The 19,998-nt window shown below is 38.5% G+C and overlaps 1 protein-coding gene across 1 annotated transcript; it reads right to left on the reverse strand.

The window, feature by feature from the left end:
• Positions 1 to 13,358: 13,358 nt before the first annotated feature.
• On the reverse strand, positions 13,359 to 17,753 carry LOC122050389 (tetracycline resistance protein, class B-like). Its single transcript, XM_042611294.1, has 7 exons — positions 17,742 to 17,753; positions 15,580 to 15,691; positions 15,082 to 15,194; positions 14,477 to 14,599; positions 14,212 to 14,384; positions 13,885 to 13,960; positions 13,359 to 13,508 (listed from the first exon to the last, which is right to left on the reverse strand). Exons 1-7 carry the CDS (start codon positions 17,748 to 17,750, stop codon positions 13,359 to 13,361), a joined length of 756 nt encoding a protein of 251 aa, XP_042467228.1. The 5' UTR covers positions 17,751 to 17,753.
• Positions 17,754 to 19,998: the final 2,245 nt, after the last annotated feature.

Here is a 19,998-nt window from a genome sequence, read left to right on the forward strand (position 1 = left end):
CTCCTCTCCTCTTGGCCGAAGCCTTCTCTAGGTTGCTAGCACAACCTTAGGTGGTTTCATCTCCATCTTGTGAGTTTGTGAGACAAACGAACGCTTGTTCGTGTGAATACCGTAGAGGCGCGAACGTGAGACCGTTCTGTGATCCAAGCTGTCGGGAGTCCATGAGCACGATACAAAGGTATAATACTAACATATTAGAAAACTTAGTATATGTAGTAATTTTTCTTTCCCTTCGCATGGATCTTCTGGAGGAACTAGTATTTTTTCGCTGCGCGTTTGCGTGTTTAGCGCATCTAGTTCCTTACAGGAGGTGCAGAATCCTTTTTTCCAGCTCACTTCTAGATGCAAAAAAGCTAACTAATTTAAGGATACAAACTAATTGAATCAAATTGGATGGAGTTAATAGGAATTAAGGAGCAAGAGCAGGAGTGGAGCGGCAGAAGAGAACAAGAAAAATCAGCTTTGCTTTTGTCTCACTCTCACCTTTTTCCTTGCTTTTATAACCGCACAAAACACAACAATTCAAAAGCAAGAGAACTAATGTTGCAAGCAAGAAGTCAAAAACAGCGAAGTTGATCAGAAATAAAAACTACAAAGATCAAACAGAAACTTACCAAAATGGAAGATTAATAGAAGAGGTTGGCAGGTTGCCATCGTCGGCCGTGTAGAAAATTAGAAACGACCACCCTTGAAGAGGAGAGTTCACGGCGAAATTAGGGCAAGGATTGACACTTCGCGACGGCGAAATTAGGGGAGAATCGGGCAACCAACACAGCGGCACTTCGCGACGACGAATTTAGGGCGAGGATCAGACGATCGACAGAGGGGCACTTCTTAAGTCGCGATGGCGAAAAATTAGGGAGAGAAATCGATGATGCAAGTTTCATTAAAATTTAAATATACATATTAAATTACATGACACACTAATAATATTTGGGCCCCTCTTGAAACTGTACCTGAGGCAAGCGCCTCCTGCGCCTCACCTCATGTCCGGCCCTGTATGAACACATAGATTATGCTATATTATCATGTTAAATCCATTGATGACATTTCAGTGATTGAAATTAAAAGTAAAGCCATAATAAATAAACTTGTGAGAGTATCCCAGGTGGTAGTTGTATTGTCTGGCCAAAACACTTTGATGATATTCTAGTGGTCAAAATTATAAAATGAGTGGATGAATGATGCCGTAAATATAGTGATATTTTTTAATAGTGAAAATGACGATATGAATGCTAATGAATGCTTTTTTTAAGAGTTTATTCCTGCTCTTGCTTTTAAATTTTCACTATTAAAAATTTATGAATGCGTTTTATAACTTAATGATTAAAATCACAATAATTTGTGTCTTTAATTAAGAGTCTATCATGATTTATCTCTTGATTCCAACCACTAATGAGGTCATCAAACTATTTTAATCAAAAGGTACTGATGACCTTTTATGGAAGAAGATAATAAAACGAGACTATTAAATTTGTCAATACTTTCACAAATCAATTGATATATTTGGTCTTTAGGGTATGTTTGAATGAGGTAAGGGGAAGATTCATTAGTGGAAGGAAAAGGAAGGGAAAGAGAGAAGTAACATATTTATATTTTTCTTATTTAGGAGGAAGAGAAGATTTATTAATGTAATATATATTATCCCGTAAAGGAAAGGAAAAGAATAAAGGTTAGATATGTAAAGTTATAAAATAGTCTCCTTTCTTTAATTTGACATTGATTTGATTTTTTTAGAATATAGATAAGATTGAAAATATATATATTTTGAATTCCCTTCCTTACACCCTAAAGAATTCCTTTTTCCTTCATTGCACTATAAATTAAAGTGTAACAAAATCTTTTTTTTTTCATGAGTATAGAGGGTTAAAGTTTAACCATCTCTACTTTTCCTTTCCTTTAGTTCACTCCTTTCAAAACAAGATTCAAAATTCCTTTTTCTCATATTTACCCTTCTCTCACTTCCATCAAGGGAAACATAAATATTTATGATTCTTTCTTTTAATGATCTTCCTGAACCTCCTCAAAAGCCTATGCCATGCAACAATCAGTGAGCCAGGCAATAAGATGTGATCTCATCCTGAATCTGAGTCAAATGAAGGAGTCGTTGATGAGGCTAGGAACGCTGACTGAGAGAGGATTTAGAGCTAGAACTCGTAGATTTGCGACAGACTTCAGATCTTCATGCGAGATAAGAAAAGACCGTCAAAAGTGGTACTCATGGGTTGCACACACCACAGAGAGCACATGAGAGCGTCAGTGTAAGAACTAGGAAGGGTGTCTCTGGCGTAAGTTTTCCAATTCTCAAGTCAGGATCGGAGCAGAGTGGAAAGTGCGGCAAAAAGAAGATGAATAAGAGAATAGTAGTAAATGTGTGTGTGTGCGCGTATCTGGTCAATGGAGATGACATCTTTTTATACTACCTCTCATAACCTTCACAATAACAAGGCGTAGAATGTCTAGTGTCAAAATATGTCGAGTGATGGAGGATATAAGATGAACTTCCATTGGCTAGAGGAAAGTTCCGTGACATGCATATGGTAAAGTATCAAAATGTTCCTTGACAAATAACTATTATTCTTTGACAAATGATTGTGATTCTCTCACAGTGTTGTCTTTGGGTGATAGTTTGATTGGCATTGGGGCCTACCGGGTGTATCCTCGGAACCATGCCCTTGAGGAGTAAGGAACTGAGTCCTGGAGCTCTGACCGACGTTGGGGCCGATGGGGAGTGGACTGGGGGGCTGTGTCCATGGAAAGTGATTGGATGAGCCCTGGGGTCCGACCAGCGCAGGGGCCAACTAGGAGTAGATTGGAGACTGTGGTTATGAGAAGTGAGGGGCTGAGCCCTGGGGTCCGATTGATGTTGGGGTTGATCGAAAGTATACTGAGGGTCGTGCCCATGAGAAGTGAAGGGCTGAGCCTCAGGGTCCGGTCGTTGCGTTGGTCGACCGGGAGTAGACTGAGTGTTGTGCTCATGAAAAGTGAGGGGCTGAGCCCTGGGAGTCCAGCCAGTGCACGGGCAGATTGAGAGTAGACTGGGAGTCGTACTTACGAGAAGTGAGGGGCTAAACCTTAGGGTCTGGCCGACACAAGGGCATACCAAGAGTAGATTGGAGGCCATATCTATGAGAAATGAAGGACTAAGTCTTGGAGTCCGACTGACGGGGTAGCTGATCAGAAGTAGATTAAGAATTGTGCCTATAAAAACTGAAGGACTAAACCTCGAGGTTTAACTGTACAAGGGTCGATTGACTATGAACAAAAAATTATTCCTATGAGACAGAGTGTTGGACCCCGGGTAGCTTCTGGAGTATGCAAACTGATCGTCGAGGCTAGTGTTCGACACTATCTCCGTAAACGATATTGCTCCGCTACGGTGCTTAACGGATTGTTGCAATTCGTTCCCAAGATACAACGACGACGAACGTCTCGGAATCGTAGCACTCCGACTTCCGAGACCAGCGAACCTTCTAGTAGACTTCTTGGACTCTTGAATGCATAAGATGAGATGAATGCTTGAGGAAGAGAAGAGAGGATTGAGTGAATTGAGTAAATTTTCCATCATCTGGAGGGTTCTATTTATACTGAAAGAAGAGGTTGATTGTCCTTTGGGTGAGTGGATGTGTTCCTTGGGCTGGATCGATCTAGATCATCCATTCTGAAGGGTTGTAACCCTTCACCAAGCCCACTTCAATCTCATCCATCAGATCTGAGGAGTTGTGACCCTCAGATCCCGCCTATTGTCATCGGCCATCGGATCTGGATCCATTGATTCGATGCTTCAGATCAAGTCTCATCCCAGGCCGTCAGATCGTTACTCTTTGCGATCCAACGCTCTAGATCGCATCACAAGCGATCCATCATACCTATTTGATCAACGTTGATCAACGGTAGGCATCCATTCCCTAAGTCAACTGTCCAGTCATCTCCCTTTGCCCACGAGGATGCCGCATAGGTACTGCCACGTCAGGTACGAGCCTGACACGTCACCCGAGTGCCACGTAGGCACTGCAATGTCACCTGGAGCATAAATTTAAGCTCCTCAATGCTCCTCGCGACGATGCGTAAGTGCAAAGTGCAAAGTGCAAAGTGCAAAGTGCAAAGTACAAAGTGCAAAGTACAAAGTGCAAAGTGCAAAGTGCAAAGTGCAAAGTGCAAAGTGCGCCTACAAAGTGCCCATTGCGCACGTGGCGGGTGGCGGGCTCACAGGTGCGAGCACCTGCTCGCCCTGGGCTAAGGGGTAACCTGTCCTTTTATTTTTGTGTTAACTCCATTAACACATCTTCATTAATAAGTAGAGAATACACATCAAGAATTTCCGATGTGGGACTATTCTCCCATGCACTTTATTAATGAATAATAAATGTTATTTTGGGCTGACTTTAAACATTAATTTCTCATTCACCCTTAATCGGTTTTGAGCAAATTAATAGTCTAAATCTATCTACGTGAATCGTAGATTTCAATTTTGAAGTCAATTACGACTTTCAACAATTGATGGCTTCCTTCCTCTAAATCGTTTTGGTCCATTTAAGGCCCCAATATCCAACAATCCCCCACATGAATGGAAATTAATGCAATGCGTGTATGCATGCTGACATTTTACAAGAGTCCAATCGATAAGTCACTGCATCGGGAGAGGTAGCTTGTGGCTTTGAACCTTCCGTAGTGAAATGCTATCGAGTATACTAGGCTGCGCAGTGAACGTGATGTCTTGAACTGCTCAGCTGTTGGTGTATACTTAGACAATAACACCCACACAGAGATCTATCTCACCTACTTTAGGTTCTCATGGTTGGTTCCGTTTCGGCCATGGATACCATCTTGGATTCATGAGTGTTTCATTGAAGCGGCCTATCTTCACACTCACATAGGTGACACTTCTATCAAGAGTATCCTACCATACTCCACCTTATCAGATATAGAAGTCACTAAAAGCATAAGCTTAACCTCACTACATGAGGTAGGACAGCACAAATTCATCCTAGGATTGGGATAGAGATAAACTATCTAATGTGCTGGACCACAACTTCTGTAACTTCGTTGTCCCATTGAACCAAAGGTTGGGTTACCGCTACAGTCGTTTTTAGTTGTAGATTTTTAATCCCATTCCTCTTGATGAGCAGTATACTTGATCTCGACTCAACCCCTTCGTTAGAGGATCTGCCAAATTATCTTTGGACTTAACATAGTCGATTGCAATCACTCCATTCGAGATCAACTGCCTAATGGTATTATGTCTACGACGTATATGTCGTGACTTCCCATTATACATATTACTCTGTGCCCTTCCAATCGCCGATTGACTATCACAGTGGATTAGTACGGCAGGCACAGGTTTCACCCAGCTAGGAATATCTTCCAAGAAATTCCGCAGTCATTCAACTTCCTCAGCTGCTTTGTCTAGTACTATAAACTCGGATTCCATAGTTGACCGAGCAATGCAAGTCTGCTTAGTGGATTTCCAAGATACTGCTCCCCCACCGATCGTGAATACATATCCACTAGTGGATTTGGAGTCTTTTGTATCTGATATCCAATTAGCATCACAATATCCTTCCAACACAGCGGGATATTTTCCATAATGTAATCCATAGTTCATAGTATATTTTAAATATCTGAGAACTTGCATCAATGCTTTCCAATGGGTGTCGTTTGGATTACTCGTAAAACGACTCAGTTTGTTGACCGTACAGGCAATATCCGGACGTGTGCAGTTTGTGAGATACATCAAACTGCCTATTATCCGAGAATATTCCAACTGCGATATGGTCTCACCATGGTTTTTCGCTAAGTGTTGACTTAGATCCATAGGTGTTTTCACTGTAGAGAGATCGTACGCATTGAATTTTTTCAATACAAATTCTACATAATGGGATTGTGTTAAAACTATCCCTTCTGATGTCCTGAGAATTTTAATTTCCAATATAACATCTGTTTGACCCATATCTTTTATATCAAAATTTCTGGTCAACATTTTCTTTGTAGTCATGATTACATCATGATTACTGCCCATTATTAGCATGTCGTCTACGTATAGACAGACAATTACATAACCTTCAGGTGTGTTTTTGACATAAATGCATTTGTCACATTCATTTATTCTGAATTCGTTTGACAGCATTACTTTGTCAAATTTTTCGTGCCATTGTTTAGGCGCTTGCTTAAGTCCGTACAACGACTTAACAAGTCGACACACCTTTTTCTCATTTCCAGGAGCCATGAACCCTTCGGGTTGCTCCATATAAATTTCTTCTCCCAACTCACCATTTAAGAACGCAGTCTTAACATCCATTTGATGTATTTCAAGGTCATACAGTGCTGCAATGGCTATTAGCACTCGTATGGACGTAATCCTTGTCACTGGTGAGTATGTATCGAAGTAATTAAGGCCTTCCTCTTGCTTGTACCCCTTGGCTACAAGTCTGGCCTTATACTTGTCAATTGATCCATCAGCTTTATACTTACGTTTTAGTATCCACTTACAACCTAATGGTTTATTACCAGAAGGAAGGTCTACTAATTCCCAAGTATGATTATTCATGATAGACTCAATTTCACTATTGACAGCTTCTTTCCACATTGGAGCATCGGGTCTAGAGAGAGCTTCACTTAATGTTCTTGGTTCCATTTTTGACATGAAAGTCATGAAATCTGGCCCGAACGATTTCTCAACTCTAGCCCGTTTGCTACGACGTGGCTCTTCACTTTGATCGTCAATAGTCCTTTTATAACAACTAAGTTCGGTAACGTCATTTTTGTTTGAACTTCCATTGTTATCACTTTCAACGTTTCCCTTTTTATTTGGGAATACGTTTTCAAAGAATATCGCATTCTGAGATTCTATGGTTGTTCCCACATGTATATCAGGAATGTCTGATTTGTGAACTAGGAAACGATATGCACTACTATTATGGGCATATCCGACAAATATCGCATCGAACGTTTTAGGTCTGATCTTTACTTGCTTTGGTTTAGGTACTTCGACCTTTGCCAAGCACCTCCACACTTTCAGGTATTTGTACGATGGCTCGCGGCCTTTCCATAGTTCATATGGAGTTTTATCATTTTTCTTATGAGGGATTCTGTTGAGAATGTGATTTGCCGATAATATTGCTTCCCCCCACAAGTTTTGAGGTAAGCCTGAATTTATCAACAAGGCATTCATCATTTCTTTTAGTGTCCGATTTTTACGTTCGGCAACACCGTTTGATTGAGGTGAGTAAGGCGCCGTTGTTTGATGGATAATGCCAGATTCTGTACAAAATTCATCAAACGGTGCACCATATTCTCCACCTCTATCGCTTCGAATTATTTTAATTCGTTTGTCAAGTTGGTTTTCAACTTCGCTTTATAGGTTCGAACGCCTCTAGGGCTTCGTCTTTACTTCTTAAAAGAAAGACATAACAGAACTTTGTGCAGTCATCGATAAAAGTAATAAAATATTTTTTACCTCCTCTAGTTTGCACAAATTTCAAGTCACATAGATCACTATGTATTAACTCTAGAGGAGTTGTTGTCCTTTCCACCGAATGAAAAGGTAGTTTCGTCATTTTCGCTTCCACGCACACTTCACATTTGTGTGTTCCGTCAACATTGACGTTTGGTAATAAATTTAATTTGACGAGACGTTTGAGAGTATTATTATTCACATGTCCGAGTCGATCATGCCATAAATTAAAACACTCAACAACATAGCTGGAAGCATTTATTTTATTACCATCAAAATTTCGGAGTACAGGCATTACAACCATTTTGAATAGACCCTTTTCTAGGTACCCCTTTCCTACGAAGACACCATTCTTCGTAAGTACAAAGTTGTCTGACTGGAACACTAGCCTAAATCCGGCCTTGACCAATGCCGCTCCAGAAACTAGGTTCTTACTGATGTCGGGAACATGGAGTACATCAATGAGTGTTAGCTCCTTTCCGGATGTCATCTTCAGAACAACCTTTCCGAGTCCAACAATTGGCGACGTCGTGGAATTACCCATATAGAGCTTCCTGCCATTTATTGGAGTATACTTGGAGAACATCGCTTTATCGGAACAGATATGACGAGTTGCTCCAGTATCAATGAACCACTGCTTCGGGTTGGTATCCACCAAGTTGTCTTCAAATACAACCGCAGTGAGATCCAAGTCCTCAAGAGAGGTAGCGACATGATTCGCAACATCCTTTGGCCCCTTGGTTGGCTTCTTTGGGCGTCTGCAGTCCTTGGATAGGTGTCCTGCCTTTCCACAGTTGTAGCAGGAGCCTTTGAACTTCTTTGCTTGAGCCTTCTTTTTGAACTGCTTCGGCTTTTTGGCGTTCGGCTCGACCAGGTTGGACATTTCGTCTATAGTCCGCTTGGTTCCTCTGGAGTCGGATAACTTTCGATTATCCTCCTCTATTCGTAGCCTCAGGATCAGGTCTTGCAACCCTATTTCCTTTTGCTTGTGCTTTAGGTAATTCTTGAAATCCTTCCATGACGGAGGGAGCTTCTCAATTACCGCAGCAACTGCGAATGTCTCGTTCAGCTTCATGCCTTCGGCGTCCAGATCATGCAGTATTAATTGCATATCTTGGACTTGAGATGAGACGCTTTTTGAGTCCACCATCTTGAAATCCAAAAACCGACCGACGATGAATTTCTTCAATCCAGCATTTTCGGTCTTGTATTTCTTCTCAAGGGATTCCCACAAAGATTTCGCCGTCTCCAGAGAACAATATACGTTATATAACGTGTTGTCCAAGGCGTTGAGTATATAATTGCGGCACAGAAAATCTCCGTGAGACCACGCATCGCTAGCAGCCTTACTACCTTCCGTAGCGGCTGGCGTGTCTTCGTGCAAAAATCGTACAAGGTTTAGCGTTGTTAAATAAAACAGCATCTTCTGCTGCCATCTTTTGAAGTCGGTTCCGGTGAATTTCTCCTGCTTTTCTCCGTGCGGAATGGTTGTCGGAATGGCGGTCGGAACGGCCGTCGGAATGTCGTTGGTAGCCATATCAGTTTGCAGGAAATATCGGTAGCTTCTGGAGTATGCAAACTGATCGTTGAGGCTAGTGTTCGACACTATCTCCGTAAACGATATTGCTCCGCTACAGTGCTTAACGGATTGTTGCAATTCGTTCCCAAGATACAACGACGACGAACGTCTCGGAATCGTAGCACTCCGACTTCCGAGACCAGCGAACCTTCTAGTAGAATTCTTGGACTCTTGAATGCACAAGATGAGATGAATACTTGAGGAAGAGAAGAGAGGATTGAGTGAATTGAGTGAATTTTCCATCATCTGGAGGGTTCTATTTATACTGAAAGAAGAGGTTGATTGTCCTTTGGGTGAGTGGATGTGTTCCTTGGGCTGGATCGATCTAGATCATCCATTCTGAAGGGTTGTAACCCTTCACCAAGCCCACTTCAATCTCATCCATCAGATCTGAGGAGTTGTGACCCTCAGATCCCGCCTATTGTCATCGACCATCGGATCTGGATCCATTGATTCGATGCTTCAGATCAAGTCTCATCCCAGGCCGTCAGATCGTTACTCTTTGCGATCCAACGCTCTAGATCGCATCACAAGCGATCCATCATACCTATTTGATCAACGTTGATCAACGGTAGCCATCCATTCTCTAAGTCAATTGTCCAGTCATCTCCCTTTGCCCATGAGGATGCCGCATAGGTACTGCCACGTCAGGTACGAGCCTGACACGTCACCCGAATGCCACGTAGGCACTGCAATGTCACCTGGAGCATAAATTTAAGCTCCTCGCGACGATGCGAAGTGCAAAGTGCGCCTACAAAGCGCCCATTGCGGGTGGCGGGCTCACAGGTGCGAGCACCTGCTCACCCTGGGCTAAGGGGTAACCTGTTCTTTTATTTTTGTGTTAACTCCATTAACACATCTTCATTAATAAGTAGAGAATACACATCGAGAATTTCCGATGTGGGACTATTCTCCCATGCACTTTATTAATGAATAATAAATGTTATTTTGGGCTGACTTTAAACATTAATTTCTCATTCACCCTTAATCGGTTTTGAGCAAATTAATAGTCTAAATCTATCTACGCGAATCGTAGATTTCAATTTTGAAGTCAATTACGACTTTCAACAATTGATTACTTCCTTCCTCTAAATCATTTTGATCCATTTAAGACCCCAATATCTAACACAGAGAGAACCACGTCCTAAGAAAAATGATCCATTAGAACACTTATTCTCTATCCTTAACTATTACCTTCTCAAAATTTTTAACCATTATATCACCTTAACCATTAACCAACCCCACGTTATCCATGGGACCATCTACTGTAGCCGTATCAAGATGAAAGCAGAATAGGGCACGTAGTGAATTCTTCAAGCATTCATTTCACGTAAAACACAAACCAACAAATTTCGCTGTCCTCGTTGCCAAATAAATAAGTTGCACTTTCCCATGCATACACATGTATGTAGCTGCAACAGTCGTAACGTTACAGAGTCAATTCCTAACTAACCCATACTGTCATAGGAAAAATAATTTTTTTCGCATCTCTAATTATTTGATCTTTAATTATATGATCGATTATAATTGATTTCTCTTTATATGAGATGAATTATGAGGATATTTAGAGTAAGTTTAATCACTTTTACTATAATATATTTACTATAATATAGGTAAAATTATCTCAAGTTACGGTGTAATAGTTAGATCTCTAAATATAGATTCTAAGAATTTCAGAATTGATATTCAACTACGATGAATTATCATAGATTTTCTTTCTAATGGATAGTAGACCTGAGAAAGTGGGTCATTTAGATAAATCATCACGAGTGTCTCCCGATTTATTTTGATAGTCGATAGAAAATTTTCATGAAACAAAATTTATCATCATCAAAATTAATCAATTTGAAAAACTAGATATATGATGTGGTGGCAAAGGATTTGATATTTCTCCACGTAGCGATGGTTCAATTTCTATATAAGGCATACTTGGGATGATCAAAATTTTAATATGTATAGATTCCATGTTAAAAATTATCGTATTTTCTGAATTTATTTAATGAATAGAATAAGGGACAGACCATTTGCCTCAATATTAATGGGGTTGTAAAACCCGAATAGCTGATATAACAGTGGTCAAGTCGAATGTTCCCTCAAAGGCCCCACCTAAATTGGTCTTCATGGTCAATGTCACCTGAACCTGATGAGCTGTGCTGCGCTACTAACTTCTACCACGTCGTCTGAGCTCTTGGCCTTCAACTGCAGACAATGTAATTATATTATCTAATTGCAGGCGTCAAGATTTTAGGTAAACGGACTGTTCAGTGGTGCCTTATAACCTAATCCACATTCACTTAGTGGGGGCATGCCCCACTGACCAACCTCATGCCTCTAGTTTTAATCACACTAAAAAACAAAAAAAGGATTATTGATGAAAAATTCCATCCTAATTCCATCCATGTAGATGATTAATAATAGAATTATAATAAAAAATAATTTATCAAGAGATAATTCATTCATCAGAAAAGATTTTATCGACGGAATATCATTTTCCGTCAATTATTTTCAATGGAATTAATTTTCATAGTTATTATTTTCTGACGGAAATAAACTTCCATAGCAAATAGTGTAAGATCGGTGTGCACGTGAAGGAAGGGGGGGGGGGGGGGGATAAATCATGTGTCTTTTTAAAAATCTATCTTTTTCGTTTTAAAATTAAAGTGTACATCGGAATAAAATAGAAATGAAAACAACACAAATAAGACGAACACGAGGAGTTACTTAGTTTAGAACTTTTGGCGAATCCTACTCCAAAACCCATGATCCCTCAGACTGTATCAACGGATAATCCACTATAAATCTCTTTCGAAACCATTGGAAGAGGGAATCGAATACACGTATGAAAAATGGAAAAGTGTAATAACCTACACTTTCTTTTTGCAAGAAAAGATTTACAACAATACTAAATCATTACCAACACAGTAGAATCTGAATATGTTTGTGTGTCAGTGTTGGTCTTCCAACAGTGGTAAAATGTCTCGGAGCAATAGCGCACCACCAATGCGTAGTAGAAGTAGTCGAAGAGTCATTTGAAGCTTGTTATTTAGTAGTGTTGAATGTTTGGTTGAACAATCCTTTTATTGAGCATTGAGAGCGCATTCAAGCTCAATGAGCACTACAACAAAAACTGCAAACGACAACGGTTATTATCCGTTGTCGTAGGGTCAAAAAACCATTGTAACTGAGGGTGTTGTAGAATGTATTGCCCTACGACAATGATTTTGAATATGTTGTCTTTGTAGACATTTGATAACGATTTTTATCCGTTGTTGTTTATATGCCCAAAACTTGGCTACGAAGGATACGACAACGTTTTAAAACCGTTGTGGTAGATAATTTCAACAACGGAAATAAACCGTTGTGGTATACATTTTTTACAACAGATATAAACTGTTGTGGTAGATAATATTTGACACGTTTTGTTTTTTTTAACAATAGTTTTAATATATTTTACAACGGATAAAACTGTTGTCTTTTATCACTTTTTACAAAAAAATTTCGTTGTGGTTTACCTAGTCTTTACAACATTTTTAACTGTTGTCTTTAATGTTCATTAATACCAAACCACCAATCTTATTTTACTATAAGCAAACCACCAATACAAAAATAAATATTTACTACATTAAATCCAAAATAAACATCCATATATAATTCATCTTATAGCCACATATACAAAATATACAAAATGAGTTGTTATTCATCAAAATACACATGTTTTTCATTACTCTCCATATACATTAAATCACATGTTTTCAATTTGTTGTTCTCCATATGACTTTTAATTTACAAATTAGCAAGACAAGCTACATCCTAACAAAGCTCACTTCTTGCATAAAAAAAACTCAAGCCTCACGAATTGCTCGACCTGCAAGAGAAGAATTTAACAAAACTTATCAAATTCTAGAATTCCAAAAGGAGAATGTAATTAACCAATCTGTAGTGCATAGAAGGCAAAAACAAACCAAATGAAGGAAACAAAAAGAGGTGTTTATTAGAGAATAATAGTACAAGGAATCTACTAGGAGCAGTGATACCTAGCTTAGCATAGTTTACTAAATAATTAGCACTGCATGCAGCTAACATTATTTAAGTGAACTATCATCCAAGATCAATAGAATCCATGCAAAGTGCATTACATCCATTAACATCTTGAAACAAAATATTCATGCAATTTTCTGTGCCATTTTCCAGACTACATTACCTTTGAGACCTGGTAGGCACAATATGCTTTTCCATTTTGCAAGTAACAAGTTGCCAGGAGCTGCAAATTGATCTGCAATAAACATACACATCACAAAAGCATAAGTGAAAGTAAAATACATGGGTTCAAAATCTTCCAATTAAAACTTGAACCAAAAGAATTGGATCATCATGATGAGTTATGGTAGGGTGAATTGTTTGTAGAGCTAAAACAATTCCACAAATTCCTCCAAATAGAAACCACATACGCACAACTTTAATAATTACATAGGACACCTAAAAGAACCAAAGTGTCAATCAAATAAGTGTAAATTAAGAGCTATAACATTCACTACATTCCAGCTGGAAAAATATATTTTTCATTCCCATTTCATCAATACAAAGAGAAAATTTAACAAATTTAGCTGCAATGCACGTGCAATTCACGGGTAATTTACACTGCTCGTCCAAGCAAAAGTATATAGAGCAAACTATTAAGAAATCAAACTGCAGTATATAGATGTTTTGTATATCAATTACTATGGATCATACACGAAATGCCTTTGTTATTCTACAAGAAACACAATGTTCTCAAAATAAAAAAATTCAAGCACGTTAAACTATCCAAGAGCCTAAACTAGTAAATTCTACAAGAAAAAAAGTGAGATCATACCAGCAAGATGCCACTGATGCCAGACATTCCTAGCTCATAGAAGAAGGAGATTAATGAGATGCGCCTGAGAGTTTCACTACAATATTTGTGGATACTCTAGTTAGAGAAACAGAACAGTGATCCTCTTTCCACTAAGATACCTAATTACAACAAAATTTTGAAATCTAGGCTGCAAAGATATGAAATATAAGAAAACAATAAACTGGAAAAAAGAGGTTCCTTTTGACTAATCTTAAGAAATCAGATCAGAGGATGGGCTAACAGGTATACTAAGGAATGAAAATCCAAAACTCCTAAAAATGATTGGTTAACTGGTTAAAAACTTACCTATTACAAAAAACAAAAATAATATCTTTCATTGATTTCCAACGTTCTATGAAGACTTTGAGAAAAATGGCTGAACATGATCTGTTATCACTTTGCCTAGGAGTTGTCCTGACAGTCTCAATTAGAAATACTGTCATGCACAGTGTTGATGAAACCAACAAACAAATTGACACCTACATAACATCAAACAATAAGATGACACATGAAAGAGAGAGTTTTCAGTGTTGATAAGGAGCATATTTTATACAAGTTATCTAGAACATGCCTCAAATATCCACCCTTCAGGTAGAAAGCGGGCGAAGATGTTTCCCAAAACATGTGCAGCAGAGAAAAGCCCAGTAATCCAACCAAATGCTGCAGATCTCTTGCCGACCTCAATCACATCAGCCTAGATTGATGTTGAAATATAAACTTAAGTGATTATATTCATCAATTGGGAAGGCATATCTTAAAAAAAATCATGAATGACCATTTGAAATTTCCTAAAAAGTGGTTTCAGGAGAAAATTTTGAGACACAGTAAGAAATATTTGTAGAACATATGCTCTTTTACAGCATTTTTTCCATAATCAAAGAGGTGTTGGCAAAGGTTGCAACACAAAAAGCAGAGCTCGTAAACATATTTGCATCAACTTTATGGAGGAGGCTTCATCAATCTCATGTAATACACATTGAAGAGTGTTAAATGTTCATGGAAATCTTTAGCATTTATATGATAATAAATTATAAAATTAAAATGTTGACAGTATATTGTAGGATTAACTGGCAGAACAAGATATGTCAGTGACTCAGTGCTGCTTAAAACTATCCAAAGGACAGGTAATCCACCGAATTTCTTTTAATACTTATGAAAAGGAGGAGAAAGTCTTACTGCATAAGCAATCGATATGCATAATATGCTTCCTTGACTAACTATGTAGGATATTGTGCGAAGTACAAAGTACCAGTAAACAGCTGCCCTGGAATCATCCCAAGCAAGTATGGCTGAAATTGCAGCATACAAAGTGAATGTTAAAGAAAAAAACATTAAGTACTTAAGGATCTACTTGAAATGCGCTACAATGACTATTTGGAAAGAAAGTAAGATGCAAGATACATGAGAATTTATCTTTTGCCACACTAAGGCATTCTCATGTGCTCCAAAATGAATTTTAATGATAATAACTTCCATTATTGCTCTTTTTGATAAATTAAACTATCCTTGCTTTTATTTAATAAGATTACGAAGAGCATATTTTAGAAAAATAAAAAAAGATTTATTTAAATACTCTTTACTGAAACTGATCATGCCAGATTACATGAACAAAATGACTTATATATATCACATGAATAACAAAGCTAGCGTTAACTAAGGAATGAAGAATCATACCAAATGGCACTATGGATGTAGAAACAGTAATCAGAAGCAGTGGTTTACGCCCATATTCATCTGCTAGCTGACCCAAGAGGGGAAGAACCACCATTTTAAATATGCCTACAACCTACAAAGACAGTGAAGAATTCCAGTCAAGCAATAGCAAGATCATCATCTTAATTGATCTTGGATGTCTATTGATCTCATAAGTAACATATTATTGACAGAAATGGCATAATAAGAATTGAAATGAATATAGGGGCAGATAAGAAATATCTTACAGAAGAAAATAAGAGATAAAACAAACCAAAACAAAAAACAAAAAAACTCCAGAAATGTAAGAAAGTATACATTATCCATGCCATGGAACCAACATTTTCAAACACCCTCTAGTTTCTCACATTCCACATGCACCAATAAGAGGCCATAATTGAAACAAGCTTTGAAGTGACATTTAATTGCCACTCTTCCTCATCTCATATATTGGTACGAGTTGTAGATAGAGAGCCAAACTAATGTATTAAGTGAAGCCCAATGAGATTGAGTGATCACATATAATAGAAAAAGTGCTCATAGTCAATTGAGTTGATGCAACATGGAGATTCTTGAGATAGATATATGCCAAGTAGCTGTACTTCTAGGGGGCTTTTGCAAACAAAGAAACAATACAAGGATTTGACTAGGGGCTTATGCCACGTAGTTCCTATGAGCACTATATGAGATGCTAATGGAACTTAACATTGCTATAATGCAAGTGACCGGCTAAATTGGATTCCTCTATTGAAGAAAAGTTGGCAAGTCAAGCTCAATAGGCAAGCACCTTGGTGTGCATCAATCTCTAGCATACAGTATGCTTCTCAAGGGGTCAGGCATGGAGCAACCAACAGAAAGAACTCTGAACCAGCAATTTAAAGTGGAGATCAAAGGTCTCCCATGGATTGCTAGATCTCTTATCTGGTAGTTTAGGTTTCTTGCTAGATAAATATCGTACAAATAAGCAAACAGGACAGATATGGAGAGGCAAACAGTTCATATCTGTTGCTTATACTTGGAAGAACTTGCATCTTTGATATGTTGGACTAACTAGAAAGAACACACACAACAGGAGAGGCATTTCCAAACAGATGAGAACTGCCATGTGGATGTATCAAACACTCCTTTTTTGAGAATTACACCAAGCAAACAATATCCATCTGTATTAGGATGATATGCCCACCAAAATTTTACAAGATGGGAAAGGTTGTCAAAGGTAAGGTCAGCAACTCCCAATTAGTGATAAGCAAGGCGACTCAGTTTTGTCTAACCAGACCTACAAGAATTTTCATTGGTCTTAATCTCTTTATCACATATTTGGAACCTTGAAGTTGGTGAATAAGTAACACGAGACTGAACCAAGTATGAGAAAAAGAATCCTGCTCCAAGAGTCTATCTTGCTTTCCATCGTGCCAACCATCAATCCATATTTTCCAAGATAGGATTCTAATCATCCTTTAAGATCAACAAATTCACACCTGAGCGGCATCATAATTGTCACAATACATGGTGCCACACATAAGAGCACATGAAAAGGCGTTTTCTACAAAGATAATAAGAATGGAACAATGGATAACATTAACTATGCCTCATCAAATGTGAGACGTTTCCAAGGATACCTTCAGGAATAGCACCGAGACGCTCATTCCAAATAGATTTCAGATCCAACCAATCCAGAAAGGCAGGAAGATATGTCTTGAATACTAAAATGCGAAAATTCTGGTAAAAAAATTTCAAAAACTTGTTCACGGTCAACATTGACTTTCCATCCAGATGCGCATCCTATTGGAAGAACATAGGGGAAGAGACCATTTATTCAATGAAACCTTTTAACAGTTTCCAACACCTTAGAGTAGAATTCAACAAGTCCATTTGTATGGCTAACTGGACAGAAAACACATAAATCTCAAGCTCTAGGAACTTTGGGAACTCAGACAAAAAAGGGATCAGATGCAATTGCAGAAAAAGGCACATTGAAGGAGTAATTCCCTCAAATAATGAGTCCCTCCTAGATCTTCAAGTTGACTCTTGCCTACGGGAATAAAATCACGGTAACAGGGCAAATCGCCTACATCAATTATTGTAATACGAGGCTGCATGTATTTAGAAAGAAGCATATGATAGCTTAAGAGAGTGGTGACTACACTGGCCATAGTTCTTTTGCGGCTGGGAAATGGAATTGAGGATGACAAAATCACCAAGATATAAACAAAAATAAAAGTTAAAAAAAACAAAAACATCTTCAGAGATCAAACACCATAAACTTGACATATGAGCAGGAAAATGACATGATGAAACAAATCAAAAGCAAAAAATAAGAAGAAAAGAGAATGTTGCTCTTGTAAATACAAGCATAGTGGAATCAAAAGTAGGTTTTGTTTTTTGAGACAAAATTTATGAACGAAGACAAGACCTAAGTTATGAATCTACCTTGACTATGGCTCTAGTACAAATCCAAAGAAGACAAGACCTAGGTTATGAATCGATGGACTAGGAGTGTCACATTTGCCGAAGAAATACACCTCGTCCAATCAAAAGGTTCCATGAGCGAAAGAAGCAGCAATGGAAGGTCAAAGGGCCTCGTCGAACTCAAAAACCCGCTCACCAGGAAACGAGAGGAGCACATTGTCATGGAGGAAGATCCAGGGGAGGCGTGAAGAGATTGTATGAGGAGAAGGAAAAAAAATTGCCTTAGGTTCGGGAGCGTGAAGGAAAAACACGGTGCCGAAAAGAAAACAGCGAGGGAAAGGAAAACAGCGAGGGGGGAAAATGACCAAATTCAATTACAACGGTTTTTTCAAAACTGTTGTCGTAGCCGCTAAAAATGTGGATAAAGACAACGGTTTATAAAACCGTTGTAAAAAGTGTTGTCGTTTTAAAAAAAAATTGCTCAATGACAACAGTTTTTCCAAAACCGTTGTCTTTTATATTTAATGGGGAGTTCAAAGACAACGGTTTTGGCAAAAACCGTTGTCTTTGAGCAAATACACAACGCTTTCTCTTAAAACCGTTGTCGTAGGGGTGTTGTCGTTTGCAGTTTTTGTTGTAGTGGAGGAGGCGATAGTAAAAATAATCTCAAAAACTTTGGTATTGATAAGCTCAGTAGACTGCGCTCTTTATCTGCTCTAGGGCACCTTCCAGGTGCTCTAAGGTACCTCCGCGCCACGCTCTAGGGTGCCTCCGACCACATGGGAGGCCTCTTAGAGTTTACTCTTCCAAGACTTTTCATTACCTAGGGTTACCTCTCCTTAGGGTTGTCTAACTTTATTCACTACAACTTTCATTGCCTGACTTCACTCACTAAGACTTTTCCCACATAGCTTTACTCACTACGACCTGGTTTCACTTATCAGAACTTTTATCATCTAGCTTCACTCACTAGGGTCTGACTTTACTCACGAGGACTTCTACCATCTAGCTTCACTCACTAGGGTCACTTATTAGAACTTCTACCACCTAGCTTCATTCACTAAGGTCTGATTTCACTCACCAAGACTTTCACCACCTAATTGTTAGGTTTTGAGGGATATCTTAAGGTAATCACCTTATGACTTTACTATTTATTTGATAAATATAAATTCACTATTTGAGTGAATATTATATGTTTGAATAGTCTTAAAATCATTTACTGAATGTCCGCAATACAATTCATAATATGAGAGAATTTAAAATTGAATCACAACTTGTGATTATCTCTACATGTGTAATTATGAATGTATTAAAATTTTCCTAGTCGTCGAATTGGTACATTTGGACATCATCAATTTAGTAAGACTAGCACGGGCCATACTCCTTGGTTTAGCTAAGTAGATGTTTCTCACTAGCTAGAGATATTGGGATGTCGAGAGTTAAACGTGGATGCTAGTTATGGTAACTAGTTCATTGGAGTGACCTGCTGTAAGACTTTATATGGTTCTCTCTATATATGGATATGTCTATGGAGTCTCTATTGCAGCTCGAGTGCAAGTTTCCTTAGACATGAGGTATACAAGTCACCTTAGTTATGGAGGTTTATATTTTGACATCTTAAGCAAGCATCTCCTTGGAGGTGTGGACCAAAGATGATTGGGTATAAGTTGAAGTATCCAAAGGTATTTGGATAGCCCACAAAGGATTCACAACTCCTTGTGAGAAGACGTATACCCTATGACTACTCATTAGAATTATTACTCAAAGTCTTTGGCCAAAGTATCACATGTTAAGAGTATGAGATTTTTGTACACATGTACGAGTAATTTGAATCTATAGAATGAGGAAGTATTACTTGGGCTAGGTGTAATGTAGTCAGCCTAGTGGGGGCAGACACATAAACCATGTCCTGAACCAAGTGGGTATAAGATGAGTGAAAGGAATGTGCACGATTCATTGTACCTACTGAAGGGTTTAGAATTAGTTCTAAGA

The sequence above is a fragment of the Zingiber officinale genome, chromosome 3A (assembly GCF_018446385.1).
Source record: "Zingiber officinale cultivar Zhangliang chromosome 3A, Zo_v1.1, whole genome shotgun sequence".
In the NCBI taxonomy this organism is placed as follows: Eukaryota; Viridiplantae; Streptophyta; class Magnoliopsida; order Zingiberales; family Zingiberaceae; genus Zingiber; species Zingiber officinale.

Bases quoted from the DNA above. Each gene is read 5' to 3' on its own strand.
- LOC122050389 (XM_042611294.1), bottom strand. The intron at 14,600-15,081 runs GTAAGACTTTCT...ACATCAATCTAG, and splicing joins GCATATCGATTGCTTATGCA to GCTGATGTGATTGAGGTCGG. The intron at 14,385-14,476 runs GCATGTTCTAGA...GATGTTATGTAG, and splicing joins CTGAAGGGTGGATATTTGAG to GTGTCAATTTGTTTGTTGGT.